General features: G+C 42.6%; 2 protein-coding genes across 8 annotated transcripts in view; one reads left to right on the top strand and one right to left on the bottom strand.

The window, feature by feature from the left end:
- Nucleotides 1–13915, bottom strand: part of PRR14L (proline rich 14 like) — a 62152-nt gene extending 48237 nt beyond the window's left edge. The window contains exons 1-3 of one of the 4 annotated variants that reach the window (XM_030335773.1): nucleotides 13785–13859; nucleotides 11956–12078; nucleotides 5220–5745 (exon numbers count right to left, since the gene is read on the bottom strand). In XM_030335773.1, the coding sequence (XP_030191633.1) occupies nucleotides 5220–5693 (474 nt within the window). In that variant the 5' untranslated portion in view covers nucleotides 5694–5745; nucleotides 11956–12078; nucleotides 13785–13859. The other 3 variants (XM_030335775.1, XM_030335778.1, XM_030335779.1) reach the window with 3 other exon arrangements.
- A 3592-nt stretch (nucleotides 13916–17507) lies between these two features.
- The window catches only part of DEPDC5 (DEP domain containing 5, GATOR1 subcomplex subunit), a 128784-nt gene continuing 124380 nt past the window's right edge, over nucleotides 17508–21911 (top strand). For 3 of the 4 annotated variants that reach the window (XR_003973109.1, XR_003973110.1, XM_030335706.1), the window contains exons 1-4: nucleotides 17646–17733; nucleotides 18437–18560; nucleotides 21087–21174; nucleotides 21564–21610. Coding sequence is in view for 2 of the 4 variants with exons in the window: in XM_030335706.1 (XP_030191566.1) it covers nucleotides 18503–18560; nucleotides 21087–21174; nucleotides 21564–21610 (193 nt within the window). In the remaining 2 variants the exon portion in view is untranslated. Of the gene's footprint in view, nucleotides 17565–17645; nucleotides 17734–18436; nucleotides 18561–21086; nucleotides 21175–21563; nucleotides 21611–21911 lie in introns of those variants that run through there. The other variant, XM_030335705.1, reaches the window with a different exon arrangement.

A 21911-nucleotide genomic window follows, 5' to 3' on the forward strand; every position in this document is an offset into this window, starting at 1 on the left:
TCATTCACTCAATCCTAGAACACACATGCAGTTTAGGAATTGCTAGGCCACACACCTGTGAAAAATAATTTTATTAAAATGTTTTGCGTTTTTTTTGGATTTACACTTAGGAAGGTATAGTCAAAACACTATTTCCCAAAGATACTTGGGTTACTTTATTTCTTCATCCCCTTCCTCCCTCAGTGTAGTTTCATTATTCATTTGTAATATAGTTAAGAGTCATTTGCCAGGGTTTTTATTCAATTTTGGGTTCCCCTCCCATCCTGGCTCTCTAATTAGTTATTTTTCAAGTATGGCCTCAGAACTCTACAAAAAGATGTACTCAGGGAAGTCTACTTCCTCCTGTTCCTTCTATCTCATTCCCACTCTTTCTCCCCTGCTCCCAATGGCTTCCTATAGGTAAGTAAACCCATTCGTTTCTGGTTTATCCTTCCTGGGTGTATGTGTGTTTTATACAAATGAGCAGATACTTGTATACTTATCTCACCTTCTTTCTTGAATGGCAGGGAGGATACAATAGATATTTACTTGCCCTCTGCTTTTTTTTACTTAACAGTACATCCTACTTTGCAGAAAAGAATTAACAGAGCAGTCCTATTATCCTTAGAAAGGCCTGCTTGCAAGGGTGGCCTTGGCTCATCTGGGAACTTAGATTTTGGGAGAGTTTCCAACATTCCTTAATGATAAGAGTGGCTCAGAGCACCCATACAACAATGGGGTTTATGTTGAAACACCTGCTTTCCTTCTGTAAGTCTGGAATTTTGGTTTGTGCCAGGGGAGGATGCCCATGTGACCAGCCTCCAGTAAAAACCCTGGGCTCTAACAAGCTTCCATGGTAGACCACATTTCACATGTGTTGTTACAATTTGTTCCTGGAGGAGGCTGTGTGTATGTGACTACACTGGGAGAGGATTCTTGGAAACTAGCACCTGGTATCTTCTGGACTTTGCGCCATGCTTCCCCTTTGCTGATCACTTTACATCCTTTCGTTGCAATTAATCTTAGCTACAAATATGACCATGTGCTGAGTCCTGCAAGTTCCAGAGAATCACCAAACCTGGAGGTGGTTTTGGGGAGCCCTGACACACCTGGAAAGCACTCCATATCAGTACATGGAGATCCTCCTCAACTCCTTATCACAGGTGCATGTACTGCATATATGGACATAAAATACACATGCTACGGTTTATTCAACGTCTCTCCTCGATGTGGACATTTAAGTTGCTTCAAACATTTTGCAGTAATAAACAATACTATAAAAAATAACTTTTGGTATATATATTTCTGCAGTTTTGGAGGTGTATATTTGGGGTAGATTCCTAGAAATAAGAGTGCTGGGTCAACAGGTCAGAGCATATACATTCTGGTTAGGTGCAGCCAAATTCCTCTTCTGAAAGGTTGTAATCAGTATGCATTCCCACCAGCAAATATGTGAGAACACTATTCCCTCACAACCTTGCCAACCAGATATGTTTCCACAATATTTCATGTTCTCTGATAGGTAAAAAGTGGTATTTTGATTGCTTAAATTTGCATTTCTCTAATTATAAGTGAGGTTGACCAACTCTTCATGTGTTTCAGAACACATACATGCATGCACACACACAATGAATCATCTATTCAAGTCTTTCCTTCATTTTTCTATTGGGTTTTCCATTCTTCAATCTACCAAGTTCTTTATACATTAGTAGGGTACCTAGCTGGCTCAGTGAGCAGAGTACAGGACTCTTGATCTTGGGGTTCTAAGTTTGAATCCCACGTGGGTGTAGAGATTAATTAAAAATAAAATCTCGGGGCGCCTGGGTGGCGCATTCGGTTAAGTGTCCGACTTCAGCCAGGTCACGATCTCGCGGTCCGTGAGTTCGAGCCCCGCGTTGGGCTCTGGGCTGATGGATCAGAGCCTGGAGGCTGTTTCCAATTCTGTGTCTCCCTCTCTCTCTGCCCCTCCCCCGTTCATGCTCTGTCTCTCTCTGTCCCAAAAATAAATAAACGTTGAAAAAAAAATTAAAAAAAAAAATCAATAAATAAAAAATAAAATCTTGGGGCGCCTGAGTGGCTCAATCATTTAAGCGTAGACTTTGGCTCAGGTCATGATCATGATCTCACAGCTTGTGAGTTCGAGCCCCATGTTGGGCTCTGTGCTGACAGCTCAGAGTCTGGACCCTGCTTCAGATTGTCTCCCTCTCTCTGCCCCTCCCCTGCTCGCATGAGCGCACGCGCTCTCTCTCTCAAATATAAATAAACATTTAAAAAAATTTTTTTTAATCTTAAGAGGCACCTGGGTGGCTTACTCGGGTATGCATCTGACTTCGGCTCAGGTCATGATCTCGCGGTTTGTAGGTTTGCCCCACACTAGACTGTGTTGGTGGTGCAGAGCCTGCTTGGGACTCTCTACCACCAACCCCGCTCCTTCCCCTTCCCCACTTGTGTTCTCTCTCAAAATAAATAAATGAATTTTAAAAAAAGAATAAAAAAATCTTAAAAAGGAAAAAGGAGTTCTTTATATATTAGATAGCCCTTTATCTGTGATACATGTTGCAAGTATGTTCTCCCAATTCACCAGTTGTGTTCTGTTTGTGGTGTTTTGCCAATCTACCAAGACTTCTTGAGGTCCAAGGATGTCTGGTCTCTGCAAACTTTCTCAAACAGTAGTCTGCTTTCCTGAGAGGTCCACAGCATTCACTCAGACTTTCTTTAAAAAAAAAATTTTTTTTTAATGTTTATTTTTGTGTGAGAGAGAGAGAGAGAGAGAGAGAGGAGAGAGCGAGCAGGGGAGGAGCAGAGAGAGAGGGAGACACAGAATATGAAGCAGGCTCCAGGCTCTAAGCTGTCAGCACAGAGCCCAACATGGCGCTCAAACCCACAAACCGCAAGATCATGACCTGAGCCGAAGTCGGATGCTTAACCAATTGGGCCACCCAGGCGCCCCAACAGTTCTCCAAATCCTTGAAGGCTTCTCTTGATTCTTTTTTCATAGGACATACCCAAGCAACTGGCTTCCAATGTTGTATTTTCAGGTTTTGTCATTAGTGTGAATTCTTTATCAGGAATGCATTCCTGGTTTTCTATACTCCTTCTACACATGAGACATATGACACCAGGCTCAGCATGGGGATGAGGAGATAGGACCCCACTTCAGCCAGTGATGCCAATACTGATAATTCCTTCCTTCCCCTCTGGCCTCCCTAACCCCAGAGGCATCTTGAGGTCATCTGAGTGCTGGGAGGAGAGGGGACTCTAAGTATGATACTCTAGCTACAGGCTAGCTAGCACACAACAGCATACAACTGCTACCTCGCAAGTCCAGGTAACACATTTCTGTTAATGTGCTAAATTAAGAGCAAACTGGCTTTTCTGGATGGCCATTCCACAAAGTCAATTGTAATGAACTAGCTAAAACCTATAGGTCTTTTGTTTCTCCAAAGACACTTCTGCTTTTTCCCCCCACTTGTGAAGCTCACTTTTTGGAACAAAGTAGAAAATCTTACATTTATATCTATTAAGTTTCATTTTGGTTTATGTAAATCAAAATTGTATTTATCTCTGGTGGAGCTGGGAAGGAGAAAGGACAGTAATTTTCTTAGACTGGAAGGCACATATGTATACGTATTTTTATTTTACACCAAATATTACATGAAATTTTCAGTAAATTACAAAAAATTTTTACCTTGTTAGACTGAGCCCACCAGATCAAGAAACTTTTAGATCCTCAATCTGTTACCTCACTTCTATTTATTTTTTTATTTTTTATTTTTTTCAACATTTATTTATTTTTGGGACAGAGAGAGACAGAGCATGAACGGGGGAGGGGCAGAGAGAGAGGGAGACACAGAATCGGAAATAGGCTCCAGGCTCTGAGCCATCAGCCCAGAGCCCGACGCGGGGCTCGAACTCACGAACCGCGAGATCGTGACCTGGCTGAAGTCGGACGCTTAACCGACTGCGCCACCCAGGCGCCCCACCTCACTTCTATTTTTAAGGTTAGGACATGATAGCATAAAATCCAATGTTACTTAATTATTGCTACCTGAAAAGATTAATCTGTTCCTAACTTTGGTCAATATATGAAGCCTACTAACAACAATCAATTGCTCTGTAACCTGTGTAAAGAAATGACGTATTTATAAGGTGGGAAATGGAGCCTAGCCCAGAAAACCCAAAGAATATGAATTTATTTGTGGGTCTACAGCAAGGGCTGGCAAACTACAGCCCATGGGCCAGATTCTGTGCTCATAAAAAAGGTTTACTGAAATACAGATACTCATTCATTTTTATATTGTCTATGTCTGCTTTCATGCCACAAGGGCAGAGTTGAGTAGTTTTGACAGAGACCTTATGACCTGCAAAGTCTAAAATATTTACTATACGGCCCCATACAGAAAAAAAGTTGTCTGAACCCTGGTCTAAGGCACCATCCAGAGGAGAAAGTAAATTTTCTAGTGTACTTGACAGGTATAGTCTTACAGGAACCTGGGTTCCTCAGACTATCACAGCTTGCTAATCATTAGTCTTACCTACCTAACGCCTATTACTCTAATTTCACACTTACAGAAAGAAATTTGATCTTGCCTACAGGGAGAAGACATACTGACCAGCCAGTGTGACCATTCCTATCAAGTAATGATTCCCCTTTTCACTGTGAATTAAACAACTGACTTTGTGATTTATACTTTAGTCTCTCATGAAGTAGATTAACATGGGTCAGTCCTTTGGAGACCATCACCTCTAATATACCAAAAAACAAAAGTCAAGTTTCTAGACCTGCAAAGCTAAGCACCAGCTCCTGAAATACGGAGATTCCTCTAGGGTATCCATCCTATGAAGCAGACTCCCTCAGAGATCTCTCTGTGACATGTCACTCCACCCTATTCATGATACTACCAAAACTTAAGGAATGAGTATCCATCATTTCTTAAAATCAAATGCAGAAATATCACATGACTATCACAGAGACTCAACATTCCACATATGATGGCTGCTTCAGAGAAGTGACATTTTTTCTTTAGGTAAGCACTTCCTCCTCTCTTCAAGTGTCTGCTGTGACACAAATGTTTTTAAAAATTATCAAAAGAAAGTTAACATCAAAATCAACATTTTGGAAGTGTTTCCAGAACAAATCATAAGCTACCTGTCACCATCTGTCCTTTATTATGTGAAGTATTATTCTGGAAAGCTGTCATTAAAACTCAACTCTTCTGAATTTAGATGTCATGTCTTACCTGACTTGGGCTGATCTTTTCTTCAGCAGCTGTGGAATGTTGATGTGGGTCTTCCTTTGCTCCCTCACAGGGGTCTCTTATAATTTCCGCCTGGTCCCCTTGATTTCTGAAGACCTTTAGCTCCACGCTCTTGGTTTTCTCTTCCCTATCCAAGATCCCAGAAGCCACAGAACCTCCTGCTGTGGTGTCCACCAGCCCACACCGCCCAGGCTCACCCCCATGATCCAAGGTGCCAGAAGTTTCTTCACAACAACTTTCTGCACAAGTCCTCTGCAGCTCCAAGGGCACTGCCCTACTCTGACTTATAAGAGAGCTTGAGGCTGCGGGTTTTACATCTGGAATCACACTTGGCTCAGGGTCAGCATGAAGCTCTTTGGAGACACTCACTGGGAGTTCAGAGTATAATTCCTGTACCACGGCAGACATGGAGGAATCAAGTGGAACTGGCTGAGTCTCTACTCCGGATGACAGCATTAGGGCAGATGGAAGATAATGGAGTCAAGTCTTTTACATCAAACGGTTCACCCTGACACAAATCAAAGGAAGGGATAAAAGTTTAAAACCTTGCAGGGTAGAAGAAAGTTGTTTCAGCTAAAACTGGCTAAAATAAGGACAAAAAAATTCTACCGCAAATGCTGGCGACATCTGACACCAAAACATCCTCCTTAAAGGCTGTGAATTAGTAGAAAAATAAATGCCTTAAATCTTTAATAGACATCTACCTAGCCTCAATTCAAATACTGCCTTATAAACAATTCTCAGTGTAAATCTGGAGGGCCAGTGAATGTAGATGAGAATAAGACATGTCTAAGCATCCAAGGACAGACCTCATGTAAAGAAGATAAAGACGATTTTCTACTTGTTTTCAGGGTATGAACCTTGCCTGTTTTGTTCATTGCTATATCCCCACTGCCTGGAAGAGGTGCTTGGCACACAGAAGGTACTCAGTAAATATTTGCTGAATGAATATATACTGCAGGATTCTGAGCAATGTGGTATACTGACTTTTCCTCAAAAGAATTGTGTATGAAAGAAGACATAGAGACAACAGAATTCCATTCCTTTACTGCTTACCAAACTTGAGCTGATCTACCCAGACTGGCACAAGGTACCACTAAACCAGCTCTTTAGAAGAATCCTGACTTTTATTCAGCATCTTGAGATTTTCCATGTGCTTTCACAAACACCACTTAGATTCTCCCAACCCTGTGAGCAAAGTCGAGCAGCTATCACCATCCTGTTACAGAGCCTAACATCACACTTATAAGGTAAAAGTGACTTGCCTAAAATATTACAGGATTATCTGAGGAAAGTGGGGGATGCTCAAGGGACTTCCATGGTGTTGGGAATGTTTCACTTCTTGCACTGGGTAGTCGAAACATGGGTTATTTGCTAAAATATGTATATTTGTGTAGTACATCATTAAAGTTGTCGACACACACGTGCATGCAGGTGTACACACACACATGCATGCAGGCACACACACACACACACACACACACACACACACACACACACACACACACACAGCTAAGGAACAGTACACTGGGAACCAGGGTTTCCTGGCTAGTAACTTTTCCATTTTAGTTTACCAAATGTGTGCAGTTTCCACAACAAAACCCACTTTGACCCAACCAAGGTGGAAACTAGTTAACCAAGTAAAATACCACATGCTCTCATTTTTGATGCTCTCCTTAATCCTAACAAAAGGTGAGAAATTTCTAGCAAGAGCTCAGAACAAGGATTTATCTGAGGTATTGGTGGCAAATCCCTTTGGCTAAAAGGCCCATAAGAAATGATATTTCAGAAAGACAACAGATTTCTACTCCTACCACTTTCTAACATCCATCTTTTCCCAAAATACACATATTACATACAAGCAAAACTCACTGTAGGCTACCAGACTGTTTTGAATATCGAACTGTCTCACCTTCTCTCTACGGACCACATTCAGATTTCTGAGCAGGAGGAACTCTCCTATACACCATGTAAATCTTTACAACTCAGTTTCCTTACCCTGTCTCTATTCCTGTCCTGATTTTCCAGGGGAGCCCACACATGTCGCTTACACAAAAGGCACTTGCTCTGCCTCCAGGTCAAGAAACACCTACCTGGTGGTCCTTGAATATTCCTAGGTATATATAACCCTCCCTCCTTGCACAGAAGGTCCCTCCTGCCCACTGACCCGTGCTATGAAGACTGAAGCTGGGGGCTTAGGTAGGACAGATGATAGATAGGTCCTTTCATTTTGGACCATTTTGTCTTTCCTGGTTTTCCAATCTATGTTCGATAGTTTACTTACATTCCTACACTTTCATCCACTGGGTGTCCTTAATGTTTTGAAGGAATCCTCTCCACAAATCAAAGTAGACAACATTATACTACTAATTTAAATACTAGAAATTACAGGAAATCAGACTGCTGGTCCATCAAGTTTAGATAACACAGGAGGGCTGATGAAAAAACTTGAATCCAAAAAGCAGCAAAGAGAGATAAACAGTTGTGTCCAGAGTATGGTGAGAATCAAATGAGACTCTTTCATAAATGGTACTGACAAAAACAAATCATTTTTGGACCTCCAACCTTCCCCTTTCTCCTCTAGCTCCTGGATATTTCTAGGGGCACTTAAAAAAAATTTTTTTTCAACATTTACTTTTTTTTTTTTTTTTTTGAGAGACAGAGACCAGAGCACGAGCAGGGGAGGGGCAGAGAGGGAGTCACAGAATCCAAAGCAGGCTCCAAGCTCTGAGCTGTCAGCATAGAGCCTGACGCAGGGCTCGAACTCACAGACCACGAGATCATGACCTGAGCCAAAGTCGAATGTTCAACCGACTGAGTCACCCAGGCACCCCTCTAGGGGCACTTTAGATTCTGGTGTATGTATTGGGGGTTAACAGCTAAAGCAGAATTGCTATTTGATGCTAAAAAAAGAGAGGAGGTGTTCAATTTTCATTTGGTTCAGTTTCTCTTTCCCAACAACAAACACTCCGGGTTTTGACTGTCACAACACATACAGACTGGAAGAATAAGTGTAGGAAAGGATACTGTAAAAGAGCAGGTTTGTTGGTGGAGATCAGCTCCATAGGTCTCTCTGCTACCATGTGCTCAAGAGCTCCTTGCCCTTGCCTGCCACTGAGATGTGAGTGTTCTCAAAAGTTTAATCCTTGACATGCATCCCATTCCAGGCTTCACTTTTTTGATGACCTCACCTTTTCTTGCAGCCCTTCTGCTATGCCGATGACTCAAAACTGTCACTTTAAGTATAGGTGACCACATGACCCAACAATTCCACTCCTAGGTATACATGCAAAAAAAAGTCCACACAAAAACTAGCACACAAATGTTCACAGCAGCACTATTCACAATAGCCAAAAAGTGGAAATAGCTTTCACGTCCATCAACTGATGAATGGATAAACAAAATGTGGTAAATCTGTACACCTGGGTATTACTCGGCCATAAAAAGAAATGGAAGTACTGATTTGTGATACAACATGGATGAACCTTGAAAACATTATGATAAGTAAAAGAATCCAGCCACAAAGGACCATATATTACAAGATCCCATATATATGAAATGTCCAAAGTAGGCAAATCTATGGAGTTGGAAAGTAAATTGCTTAGTGAGAGTTGGAAAAACTGGGAGTGACTGCTAATAAAATTTCTTTCAGGGGCAATAAAAATATTCTGAAATTGATTGTAGTGATAGTTCCACACCTCTGTGACTATGCTAAAAACCACTCAACTGTACAATTTAAGTTAGTGAATTGTATGATATGCAAATTACATCTAAAAGCTAATTTAAACAAAAAATAAATAAAAATACCTGTCCCCAACCCCATCATCTCTCAAATTTCTAACCTATGTTTCATTTATAAGGATGGCACCCCTCTAGGGGTACCAGGGTGGCTCAGTGGGTTAAATGTCCAACTTTGGCTCATGATTTCAGTTTGTGAGTTCGAGCCCTGCATAAGGCTCTGTGCTGACAGGGCCTGGAGCCTGCTTCAGATTCTGTGTCTCCCTCTCTTTCTGCTCCTCCCCTGCTCATGCTCTCTCTCTCTCTCTCTCTCTCTCTCTCTCTTAAAAATAAACATTTTAAAAGAATTAAAAAAAAAAAAAAGGGATGGCAACCCTCCCAAACTTAACATGTCCAAGATAGAACCCATTCAACCCAGTGAATAATCGAGTCTTACTACACACAAACAGCTTCGAGAAACAAAGATGAATAAAATGTTCTCAGTAAACTTACATGCTTATTTTTTACACTGTTGCCTTTCTCAGTAATAACACCCCCACTATCCTAGAGCTCACACTTGAACCACCAGACACAACTATATCTGACCTTCCACTTTTGTTCAATTAGCACTTGGAGCCCACAGACTCCACTCCTGCAGTGTCTCCAACAAATAACCACTCCTTTCCATACCCATGGTCCTAATTAAAGACGCACAAACACACACTTACTAATAAACACAGTGTATCATGAAGAGGCAATATTGATAATCACACAGAATGTTCCAAGATATTCTTCAAGGAAAACAATGCTATTATGTTTCCTATGCATGCATCTATACTGTAAACTGGCTTTGGCCAAAACAGAATTTTAAAGCTTTGGTTCCCCCCCACCCCCCTCCAAAAAACCTTCCAATTTACAAAAGCCAAACACCACAATGCCATCATCACTTGAAACTTCTGTTTGGTAGAGATATTATTCTAAAAATTTTCAACCTGTAAAACAACTAAGCACATTGGCTGTTTTACAGGCATTTACAGACTTTCTTTCTTTTTCTCCTAGGCCCATCCTGGGTCCTTGAGTTTCTGAGCAGTATCTGCAGTTGAGACACCCAGAAGAGGTGAGTGCCTTGGCTGGAACTCTCAAAGTTGAAGTAATATTTTGATGCAAGCCTAGAGTAGCAGATTAAAATTAGTCTCAGCTCACTAGCTTGCATCATCAAACTCTCATTCTAGCCATTTATCAAAATACTGGTAATGTCACAAGACTGCAGAAACAGAAGGACATATTTTAAGAAGACATTCATGTTCTTTAAAATTAAATTTCTAAATACATTGAAACAATTAAAAATGATGGTGTAGAAAATTAACTCTATACAGAAAGTTGCCTGGGACAGTTTATCAAACTAAACATTAGAATTCTCTTATTTTGATAAAATATGCACATAGGAAAACTGAAAGAATATAATCCAAATGTTAACAGTATTACCCTGGGTGACGAGATCAAACTGACTTAAATGTTGTACTTTTTTTTTTTAACGGTAAGTTAAAAAAAATTTTTAGGGGTGCCTAGGTGGCTCAGTCAGTTAAGCGTCTGATTTCGGTCCAGGTCATGATCTCACCGTTCCTGGGTTCAAGCCCTTAGTGGGGCTCTATGCTGACAGCTCAGAACCTGGAGACTGCTTCAGATTCTTTGTCTCCCGCTTTCTCTGCCCCTCCCCTGCTCATGCTCTGTCTCTCCCACTCTCTCAAAAATTAACTAAATAAATATAAACATTAAAAATTTTTTTTAATTTTAAACATTATTTCCCAAGATCCAAATAGGAATAAAAAATAACTGGTAAATGTATTATCCCTTTATCTTTCCAAATGTCAGCTCTCTGCCTCAACTATAAAAGTTTTCACATTAAAGTGTTAAGTAAACTTGAAGTAAGAGGAAACACTGAGTAACACAGACTTGTAAAATGAAGGGATTTATAGCTTAATCCTTACTAACAACTTATAACCAACCTACTGGGTGAGGACACTAGGTAATTATCTAGTTTGAGGCAGAAGCAAAAAACAAACCACAGATTCACAAACAACTCATGCCAGCTGCTACTGGCTTGTCATCTTTACTGTGACACAAATGAGAATTTGATTGTTTAAGGAATGGATTTATCCCTGAAAAAAGACCAATAATTATAAGGAGTATGCAGTAACGTTATCCTAATAAAATTAGAAATTCTTTTGTTTTTGAATTGAGAACAATCCTCTCAAAACCTTTCAATGTCAAATGCAATAGTGAAGCCGGGAAGTAGTCTAGTTGTTGGTCTCCAAATTGGGAGACCTGGGTCTCTATCCTGCTAGCTGCACGACCTTGAATGTATCACTTAACTCTCCTGGGCTTGTTTTTCACACGTAAAATGAAAAAGTCAAACAAAATAACCTCAAAGGGTCCTGCAGCCCATAAAAATCCCATGAGTCTAAATAACTTTTCTGTTTCACAGATCTACAGATACCAACAATGGTGGTAGAGTTCTGACTAAGCCCCACTGCACGTACTCAGGGCATAAGAGGTAATTTAAAAACACTTTACACACACAAAAAGATGGAACACTTTTTCTTCTTTAGTGGCAGCAGTAGTGTTAATTCCTATCCCACCAAACAACAAAAACATGAAAAAAAAGAAAATAAACTACCAGTGAAAGATTAACCCCGCGGCTCTCAATCTCGTTAGAATACATTTCATAACACTAAAAACCTGACAAAGTGGCCCTTCCACTTTAGTAGTTCAAACACTCCCTAATACAAAAGTTCTGGGAGCACAAAGTTTACAGCAATAAGTGAAACGTAGAAAAAAAGAATCAAACAAAGAAAACAACAGAACAGAAAACCGTGTGCCCAATAATCCCGAGTCTGAAGGTCTCCCCTCCCTTTAATTCCAATGTAAAAGGGCTGCTCAAAATGAAGAACAGTTAGTAACACTGGGCGCTGCCACACTCGTGTCAAGGGACAATACTCACAATATCGATCAGTCCCTCAGAAGTTCACAACACTCCTTTCACCTTGAGAAAGGGGCTTTCTTTTCCAAGATTCGGACACTGTAGCCAATGCCTCCATGAGGGCATTCGGAGAAGGGGCCTCTTCTTGAGGGACAGAGAAAGAAGAATCTTTTAACGAGATCTCTAGACAAACAGAAAGTGGGGTAGGGAAGTCTATATACTAAACAGGGCCCAGCTCTACAACATGGAGTGTGCAGGAAATCTCAAAAGCATCAAGCACTGTTTCCTTTTTCCTTCCTTTATTAGCATGCACAAAAAGGATCCCTCTGTCTCCACATGGGGAGTGAAACAGCGAAAATGCTCCTGATTTCTGACAAAGACTTTCTGCATAAAAAATTTTCATTTCTTTTTCAAAGGAAGGAGAAGGAAACCATCTGTGCCATTCTAAATACACTGCAGGAAAGAGTCCTCCTCTCAAAGGTAGAGAGTCTTATTTTTCTTGGGAGAGCAAGAGAAAAGAAGTTGGACGCTCCCTCTTTGAGGAGGGGGGGGTGTGCGTATAGCAGGAAGCTTTTTAATCACTACAGCAGGTAGGGGGAGTGGGAGACGACATCGCTAACCAGTCAGGAAGAAGTGATAGCTTCTGTGGACAAAGGGAAGGCTGGCTTTTGGTATCAATTCTCTCTCCTTCTTTCAGTACAGACCTGTTTCCAAAAAGTCTTTTCTCCTGATTATTCTGAGACCCTCTTTGTTAATTTGGGGAGCATGGAAGGATTTAAAGGGAGAAGTGCCTCTTTCTCCACCCCAGGGTGGGGAAAAGTCTCCTTTCCAGTGAGAAAGGATGAGTTAACACCTGTGATGTGGGGGTGGGAACGGGAGGAGGCACGCATGGAAAAATCTGGGTCTCTATAAAAGATACTAGTTTTCTTTAGTAAGAGTAAATAGCAACAATTTACCAAAAGCTTACTATGTACTAAGCGCTTATACAAATTCTCCCTTAGCCCTCAAGACAATGCTTTACAAAGAGGACTCAAATTAGAGATAGGCTAACTGAGACTCCGAAAGGTTAAGCAATTAGCCAAGGTCACAAGGATGGGAAGTGGGAGACAGACTAACAACTACCACATTCCAGACGCCATGCTCTCAACTGTGCAAGGGAAAGCTCACTGCACACCAAGAGACTTCAGGGAAGAGTCTTGTGGACATTACTGGGGGAGGGGAGAAAGACTGATTTCTAATACCATAAATAAACTCAGGGTCTTCATCTTTATATCTAGGGGTAGAGGTGAAAAATAAAAGAAGGAAGGTAAGTCTCTCTTTTACAGGAAAGGAAGACCCCCCTCCCTCTAACACTTTTAGGCAACTTGAGTCTCCTTCTTCACCTGGGGAGCGCTGACCAAATCGAGGGAAAGGTCTTGTTCGGGGTTACGTACTACCTACCCCTCCTTATTAAAATAAGTTTAAAATCGCCCTCTCGCACCCCAGGAGCGGATCTCGCACCGCTGACAAACGCACAGGAGCTGGGGAAGAGCGTACGCCCACGACAAGGGGCGTCGCCCTCCTCGAGAAGTTGGGGGTCCCCCGCCGTATCGAGGTTGAAGAGGAGTATCTTTCCCCCGTCGGAGCCATGACTCGGAGAAGCCGTTTCCCCCTCGCGACGCGGGGCCTGGTCTCCTCCCTCTCCCCGGGTCGTTCCGCCGCCCGCAGAGCAGCCTCCGTTCCCTCCGGCGCCCCAAGAGGGAGGGGGGCCCGGGCTCCCCCTCAGCCTGCAACACCCGGCGGAGGGTCCCCTCAGGGTGGTGTGGGGCGGGGCGGCTACGCCCGAAGCCTTCCCGCCCCCGGCCTCTTACCCTGAGGCCTGCTCCGCGGCCCGCGCTCGCCCCGCCAGCCCGGCCTTTGCAGCTGCAGCCCGGTCGCCGCCAAAGCTACCTGAGCCTACCGAGCAGAGAGAGCCCGGGGCCGCTCCAGCCACCGCCGCCTCTTCGTCTCTATGGTCTTCTTCCTCCTCGCCCCCCCCACCCCGCACTTCCTCATCCGGGGCCCGAGCCAGCCATGCGGGCTCACTCAAGTCCCGCCCACGCGCGGCGCGCGCGCAATCCTAGGGGCGGCTCTTCCCGCGTCAGGCCTCCAGCCTGGGCCTGGCCACAGCAGCCCTCTGCCCCGCCCCTACGGCCGCGATTCTTAAAGGGGAAACACACCTTTTGCCAGGCTCCTACGGAGCCCCAGAGCCCATTGTCTCCACTGCTACTGGCCCTCCCCAATCCAGTATTTTCCTGGCCTGAATGGCTGCAATTCTAGGAGCCTATCTCTGGAAGCCTAGGAGATCCTTTTATAACTTGAATAAGTATTTTAGGTCATGTTGCATTCATTTATTGATTAATTCATCATCTGTCCCTTCCCAGGCTTGTTCATCATTCTGTGGTCAGCACCTAGCACCGTGTCTGGCACAAGCAGACATCCAACAGACATTTGAAGGAAGGAAAAGATTTATTAAAAAGGGAATTAAGGAGGTTTAGAGAATTGGGGTGCCTGGGTGGCTCAGTCAGTTAAACGTCTCTTGATTTCAGCTCAGGTCAGGATCTCCTGGTTTGTGAGGTCAAGTTTTGCACCCCCTTCGGGCCTCTCTCTGCCCTGAGAGCAAGAAGCCTGTCTGGGATTCTTTTCCTTTCTCTCACCTCCACTGCTAACGTACACGCACACGCACACGCACATGCCCTCTCTCAAAAATAAATAAATAAACTTAAAAAAAAAAAAAAAAGGAAGTTTCAGAGAATGGAGTCAACTTGTTCCATTTCGCACAGCCTTGTGTTAAACAGAAATATGTTGCTTTTTGGGCTTTATTAACTGGGCAGACTAGAGAGCTAGAGGTTTGGATGTTTGAGAGAGATTTTAATTCTCTCTTCTTTGATCAGGGTATCTTTTGAGCTAGTTAACATTTTTCCCAAAATAGTGGTTTTCCCACCTTTGGTTAGGGCTGGAGATATGTAAACCCAAATGCCAACCCTATTGTTTTATAGCATGTGAATCCAGATATCATCCCATACACATGTACAATTAACACAGGCTACTACAGATGAGTTAATCAGACATTGTCTCTAAAACATTTCTAAATTTACAGTATCTACATCCTCCAGTACTTTCTCAGGCAACTACCGGCCTATAGAAGCGGATCTGAGAAACCCAGTATTACTAGTTTGTCTTTTTGCCTCAGCCTCTAACATGACTGCACAGCACCGTTTTTGATCTTGTCTTTATTTTAAAATGTGATATTTTGTTAATAGTGGATTTTTGTATTATTTATTTTAAAAATTATAAGAAATATTATTTATTTTGCTCCCTTGAGTTTTTTGGTTTTTTTTTTTTTGACACTTCCTTAACGTTTTGTGCCCTAAGGGAAGTGTCTCACTAGCCTTACCCACCTTATCCTACTCCTAACCCTGCTCCTAGCTCTGTATTAGGCACGGAGAGGTTCAAAAGAAGCATCATACATATTATGCAACCCCCTAATAGTCGAGGAGAGCCAATTTCGTAATGAATTCCATGCTTTTGGTTAGTCAATAATACTCTACATTTGGGGTGCCTGGATGGCTTAGTTGGTTAGGCATCTGACTTTAACTCAGGTGGTGATCTCTCTGAGCCCTGCGTTGGGCTCTGTGCTGACAGTTCAGAGTCTGGAGCTTGCTTGGGATTCCATGTGTCCCCTCCCCTCCCCCCCCATTAGTGCTTGGTCTCTCTCCTCCCCAAGAAAAACAAACAAAAAATACATTAAAAAATATAATACTCTAGGGGCACCTGGGTGTCTCAGTCAGTTGCATGTCTGACTTCGACTCAGGTTATGATCTCACAGTTTGTGAGTTCGAACCCTGCATCCGGCTCTGTGCTGACAGCTCAGAGCCTGGAGCCTGCTTCAGATTGTGTCTCCCTCTCTCTCTGTCCCTCCCCAACTCACACTCTGTCTCTCTCTCCTTCAAAAATAAATAAAAACATTAAAATACACACATATATATATAATGTTCTACATTTATACATAGCATTTTAAATTCTTTTAATTTCAATGACCTAATGTAACACGTTCCTTATTTCATTTGACCCTCAAACACCTTGTGAACAAGGATATACATGTACTTTTTATTCCCATCTGACAAAGGAGAAAATTGAGAAAAGAGAAGGATCTGGTGCAGTCACACTGCCAAAAACAGGCTATTGTGCAGCTGGTTGTAACATAGTGATCTTAGAACCAAGGATCCCCTGGACTAGATCCCCAGTACAGGAGCTAACTGCTCCAGCCTCCCCTAACCTTGACCAGACTTTGACAATTTTTAAAAAGCTCAAAACCTGTCAAAGATTTTTACTAATTTTTGCCAAGTTAAAAAGTGAAATATTTGCATTTCTAAGATAAAACACCAGTCATGGACATCTCTCAGAAGACAGAAATCAAATTTCCTTGAAGGCCAGGGAGAGAGAATCCTATTAGTCCCTCTGGGATGGAAGAATTTCCTACCAGCCGCTGCTGCAGATAAAAGTCTGGGGAGATCTGAGCAGGTCCCCTGAATTAGCAACATTAAAATGTTATTTATATTTAACATTTTATCCCTGAAAGTCTTTTTGCAACTGTTGCAGTACACTTGATTTCATGTTTTAATATAAAAAATTACAATTATTTTATAGTCCTTCAACTTCTGAACCCTAAAGTAAGATATGGATGTTTAAGGAAACTCTTGTCTTGCCAGAGCCTCTTCTCCCCACTCCTTTGTGGTATGTGACGCTTTTTTCTTTAAACATTCAGAAAATTTCCAAAAGCCGTAAGTCAATTAGATGGAGATGGCAACTTGTCAGGAGCTCTTGGGAGAGTTTCAGGCACAGCCGAGGCAGTTCTGATTTTCTCAGCAGAAAGATGTCCTGACAGGGGCTTAGACTGAGCTCTGGCGTGTAACAAGGATGCTGGTTAAACGCTCAGCCTTCAGAGTCAAGCTGGACTTGATGGGGTCAAGAGCTTCTTTCCGAGGAGTTTAGTGTCCCCTGTTCACCCGTCTGTGAGATTATCAGCCACCTAATAGGGACGTGACCATTTCATAAGGGCGTCTGTGAAAGCTATTGTAGCTATTAACAACCAGAGAGGTACAGAATATCGTTTGGAGTTTGGAGGGACTTGAAAAGGGCACCCAAATGAATACTTCCCAGCACTGTCCATCGCATTAAATTGCGAGTGCTCAGCTTTTGCATTTTACAAAAGTTCTCCAGGAAACTATTTTGTGCTTCTCACTAGCCCGGTGAGGCCAGGCGAAGGTCCATTAACACCGTTAATGGATCCGGGGAGACTCGCCTGAGTTTGCCCTGTTGAGGGACTGAATCGGAAACGAAGCTCCCGGTACGGATCTATGTGATAATGTCTGGGAATAAAAGGATTTTCTTTCTAAGGCTGGCTGCGGTCGGGTCACCGGGCGGGAAACGCAGGAGGCCGCCGGAGTTAGAGGCCGCACACGACGCCCCGCCCCTGGCGAGAGCCCCGGATGGGGAAGTGGCGCGGACACCGAGATGAGGAGGAGGCCCGGCCAGAGCGGCCCGGGGCAGGTGGGCGGGAAGGGGGCGGGGCCCCGGGGCGGAGCCACCGGAGCTGCGCGGGTTCTCAGGTGAGCGCTCTGTGGCTGGGGCAGGCAGGCAGGCTCCTCGAGGTCCGGCACGGAAGCCGCAAGGGCTGTGGGGCCGTAGGCGGGGCGTCCCGAGGAGACGCAGGGGACCTCGGGAGGGTTGGGGCCTCGGAGTCCCGGCCTGAAGGGGGAAGGGGCTCCGGAGCTGCGGGTGAGTGGGGCTACTCGCCGGGCCCGGGTTTGTGGAGCCTGAGGGAGGGGGCCGTGACCCAGGTTCGAGTCCAGGTCCCACTCCCCAGCCCGCTGTGTGATCTTAGACAAGTCTCCATCCCTCTCTGAGCTTCAGTGACCGCTGCTGTGAAATGAGGGTTGGGGAGGAGGAACCGCCGAGAGTGTGTACAGATGGACGTTCGGAGAACGAACTCCTCCTGCCTTCTTCCTGTTTATACTCTCCTTACCCAGGAGATTGACCGCGGAACGTGGACGGTGGGAGTGTCTGAGTGACCTTGGGCAAGTCCCTTGCTCTGGCCCTTACTTTCCTCATCTACAAAATGAATGCGCTAAACCTCTTTCAAGCTCTCTTTAATATTTGGGTGTTATTGTTTTAGATAGAGACAAGGTAGTGAGTGCCCAATTCACTACAAGGTTTCCCTTCAGGGTGTGATAGAATATATTCTTGGAAGTTAGAATCCACCCTGGCCTGAATTCCCCTTAGTTCCCAGATTTTGTGGTGTTTTTCTGTTTTTTTTTTTGTTTTTGTTTTTGGTCCTCCAACCCTCCTCGTAATTGGAGGAGTGATTTCATCCAAGAGTTGGTGCTGCCACTCATCTGAACAGTACTGGTGTATTCACTGGCCTAAAACCAAAGAGCAGTTGCAAGGAAAAATCTGACATCCCAGCCTTTTTGTGTTTCAGTGGCAGGGAGGCAAGATGACTTCTCTCCCCCAAGCTTGGAACAGCTGAAGGAAACAACAGTACAAGATGAGAACAACAAAGGTCTACAAACTCGTCATCCACAAGAAGGGCTTTGGGGGCAGTGGTCAGTATTGATCCGTTTTGGGGGGTTGCGTAAGTTGGCTGAGGTTCTAGTGTGTCCAGTGCTTCAAAAATGACACACTGACTCATGACAATAGAGGCTGGAGGTGACTTAACTGAGCGAAGCAGCAAGTGTAATACAGTAGCAGGGAGGGCAGTAGCATGCGAGAGCACAGGCCCCTTCTAAAAGCACTTGTGTTCTGATTTTTAAGGAACAATGTGAATGTTGCCAGTTTACTACCTTCCATTTATTTGTATTTTATATTATGTATTTACTATATATGTTCTATAGAATCCTAGTCTGCAGTGGTTTGGCAGATAAGAAAAACTTAACATTCATTGAGAGCAGTAGTAAATATACATTAGACAGGTATGATCAAAGCGTGAACCTTTGCCTGGTTTCCAGGCATAGTAAGAAGGAGCAGGACACAGCATATTGTTCTGTGCTAAACGAGATTTTTCAGCTCTGCCTCTAACTTTCCCTGTGACCTCAGGCAAGCCCCTAGTTTATCTTACTTACAGCCTCAAGCACATTAGAACAGTTTCTCTGTTTCTCTTAACACCTTGAGTCTATAAATATGCAGAATAGGATGGCAATTAGTAATACGATCTTTTTCTTTTTGTAAAGAAATAATTTTCCTTTCTGTCCTAACAACCTTATTTGCTTCCGAAATTGGAATTAACAATACAATGAGTCATTTAAAAATTATGTTTTACTGTGTATTTGCACTTACATATGTGTAAGTCTCCCAAGGGCAAGGACTACTCAAAAGGGAAAACACTAGTTTCTATATCATAAAGTTTGTGGAGATTGAGTAAGATGATGTATGTAAAGTATTTAGCAGAGTACCATGCTCAGGGCCACTCAGTAAATGGAACCATTATAATTACCAGGACAATATATACCAGGCAGTTGCTATATTTAAAATACAATTTTTGGGGCACCTGAGTGGCTCAGTCGGTTTAGTGTCTGACTCTTGATTTCAGCTCAGGTCATGATCTCATGATCTGTGAGAGCGAGCCTCTGTCGGGTCTGTGCTGACAGCACGGAGCCTGCTTGGGATTTTGTCTGTCCCTCTGTCTCTGTGCTTCCCCAGCTTGTACTCTCTTTGTCTCAAAAATAGATATTTAAAAAAACTACAATTTCTGCTAAAATGCAGACCTTTGTTAATATTAGACTTTGTATTAATGTCTATTAATGATAGATGCTGCGTAAACATTTGTGGAATAGAATTGAATAGACAACAGAAATAACTTGTCAGAGGGAAGGATGCAAGGCTATAGTATATACAGTGTATATACAATGTATGCAAGTCTACTATACAATGTATAGTTTACTATAGCTAGGTGCTATACCCAGTCTCCTTCAGGACTATGATTAGAAACACATCCAACAAACTTAGCTGCATATCTATGCTAAACATAAAGGTTGTGAATATGATAAGGTCCCTTGTCCTTTAGGAGCTTTCAGCTTGATGTGACAGATATGAAAAAAAAAAAAAAAAAAAAAAAAAAAAGATAAAATGAAACAGTGGAATTTGTGCTCAGTGCTCAGGGAGTTTCAGACTATGGAAGTTAGGGGAAGGCATCACAGAGGATTTGGCATAAAACTTTCAATGGAAGCAATGTACCAAATAAAATTTGGTATTAACCCAGTGCTTTGCCATCCTAGGTTGAATTTTTGTTGGTTTTGATTATATTTGAAATTTAGATATACTTATTTGTCATGGATTTTAGCATAATTAAAGACCACATCTTTCTCTCAAAATTAAACCAGAAAAAAAAAAATCACTCTGTCTTTATGGTTCTGAGTTTGTTATATAAGAAAGAGTTCTCCCCACTCCCAGTGAGGGTGGGGGAGATAAACATATGAAATTATGTCTTCCTTCTATTTTAAGAGTCTCATTGGACCCTCATGTGAACTGGTATCCAAAGTTTCTCCCTGATCAAGTGCTGCCTCCTAAAATCTAAGGCATTTTATTTGGCTTGTTTTTTTCTTTTTCTTTTTCTTTTTAATGACATGAGAGGTGGTAGGCTTTAGGCAGAAGGAACCCTGGACTAGTAGTCAGTCTTGGTTGTGCTGTTATCAGCTGTTTACCCTTAGGCCTGTATCACCTACATCATTTCTTCACTTCTGTTACATCCGAAGATTTATTATGAGGATCACATTAAGACAGTATTTTTGGAAATTCTTTGAACACTATATAAATGTAAAGGATTGTGCTGTATCTGTGGGACCCAGACAGTTTGTTCCCGGTGTATGCCAGGTATGTGATAATTCAAGGGAGTAAGGTGTCCCAGAGGTTTAATTTCCAGAGAGCAAGGACTGCTTTTTCCCTGGGATTGTTGGGGCGGTAGTAGAAAGAACATGATCTCTGAGGACAAAGGCCCCTGAAAGTTGACCCACTCATCTACTCACTAGCTTTGTGTCCGTGTATGAGGTTATGATGACCCAACCTGAGAACGTATACCATAACTGGTTGCCCACATGAGTCTCTTTTCTATTTGAAATTGCCCAATTATCTTTCAGATGATGAGCTAGTCATGAACCCCAAAGTGTTTCCTCACATCAAGCTTGGAGACATTGTGGAGATTGCTCACCCCAATGATGAATACAGGTAAACCTCTCATTAGGATCAAGGGAACTAATTGGACAGGCTGATGTTTCTGAATATTTTGTTTAAGGGGCTTGATGGGCAAGACAGCTCTTAGCTTTTACATAAAAATGTTCCTGTTCTCTAGGATTTGATAAACCGATGATCTTTTAAAAAGTAGTCTATTCTTTTGTTTTTAAAGCTGAAATGAGAACTCTGAAAATTGTGTAGCATTTATCTGTTTCCTTGAGTGCAAGTGCATAGTTTCTTTGTTTCTAAGAGAACTTTCTCCCCTTGTTGTGCTGCAGGTTACATTATGTCCAGAGGGATCTGTTTGCCTTTTGTTGGGGGGTGAAAAAAGCTGGTTAATTACCGCTTACAGCATCCTATCTCTTTGTTGCTTTTTTCTCCAGCCCTCTGCTTTTGCAGGTCAAATCACTTAAGGAAGATTTACAGAAAGGTAAGAATTCCATCTCTCTTCTCTAAGATTTTTGTACTTAGAGAAACTGTTTCAGAAACTGTAAGAAATGTCTCTTCATAATCTCAGGGAATGTGGGCAGCATACTTCTTTCCTTATCAAATTGTGTTCCCTTAAAAAAATTGTCAGATATTGAAACTGCCAAGGAATCTCATTTGTCAGCATCTTGAGGGCACTGAAGGAATCATCATCTTTTTTTTTTTTTAAGGGTTTATTTATTTAAGTGATCTCAGTACTCAATGTGGGGTTCAAACTCACAATCCCAAGATCAAGAGTTGCATGT

Source organism: Lynx canadensis, chromosome D3, assembly GCF_007474595.2.
Source record: "Lynx canadensis isolate LIC74 chromosome D3, mLynCan4.pri.v2, whole genome shotgun sequence".
Taxonomy (NCBI): Eukaryota; Metazoa; Chordata; class Mammalia; order Carnivora; family Felidae; genus Lynx; species Lynx canadensis.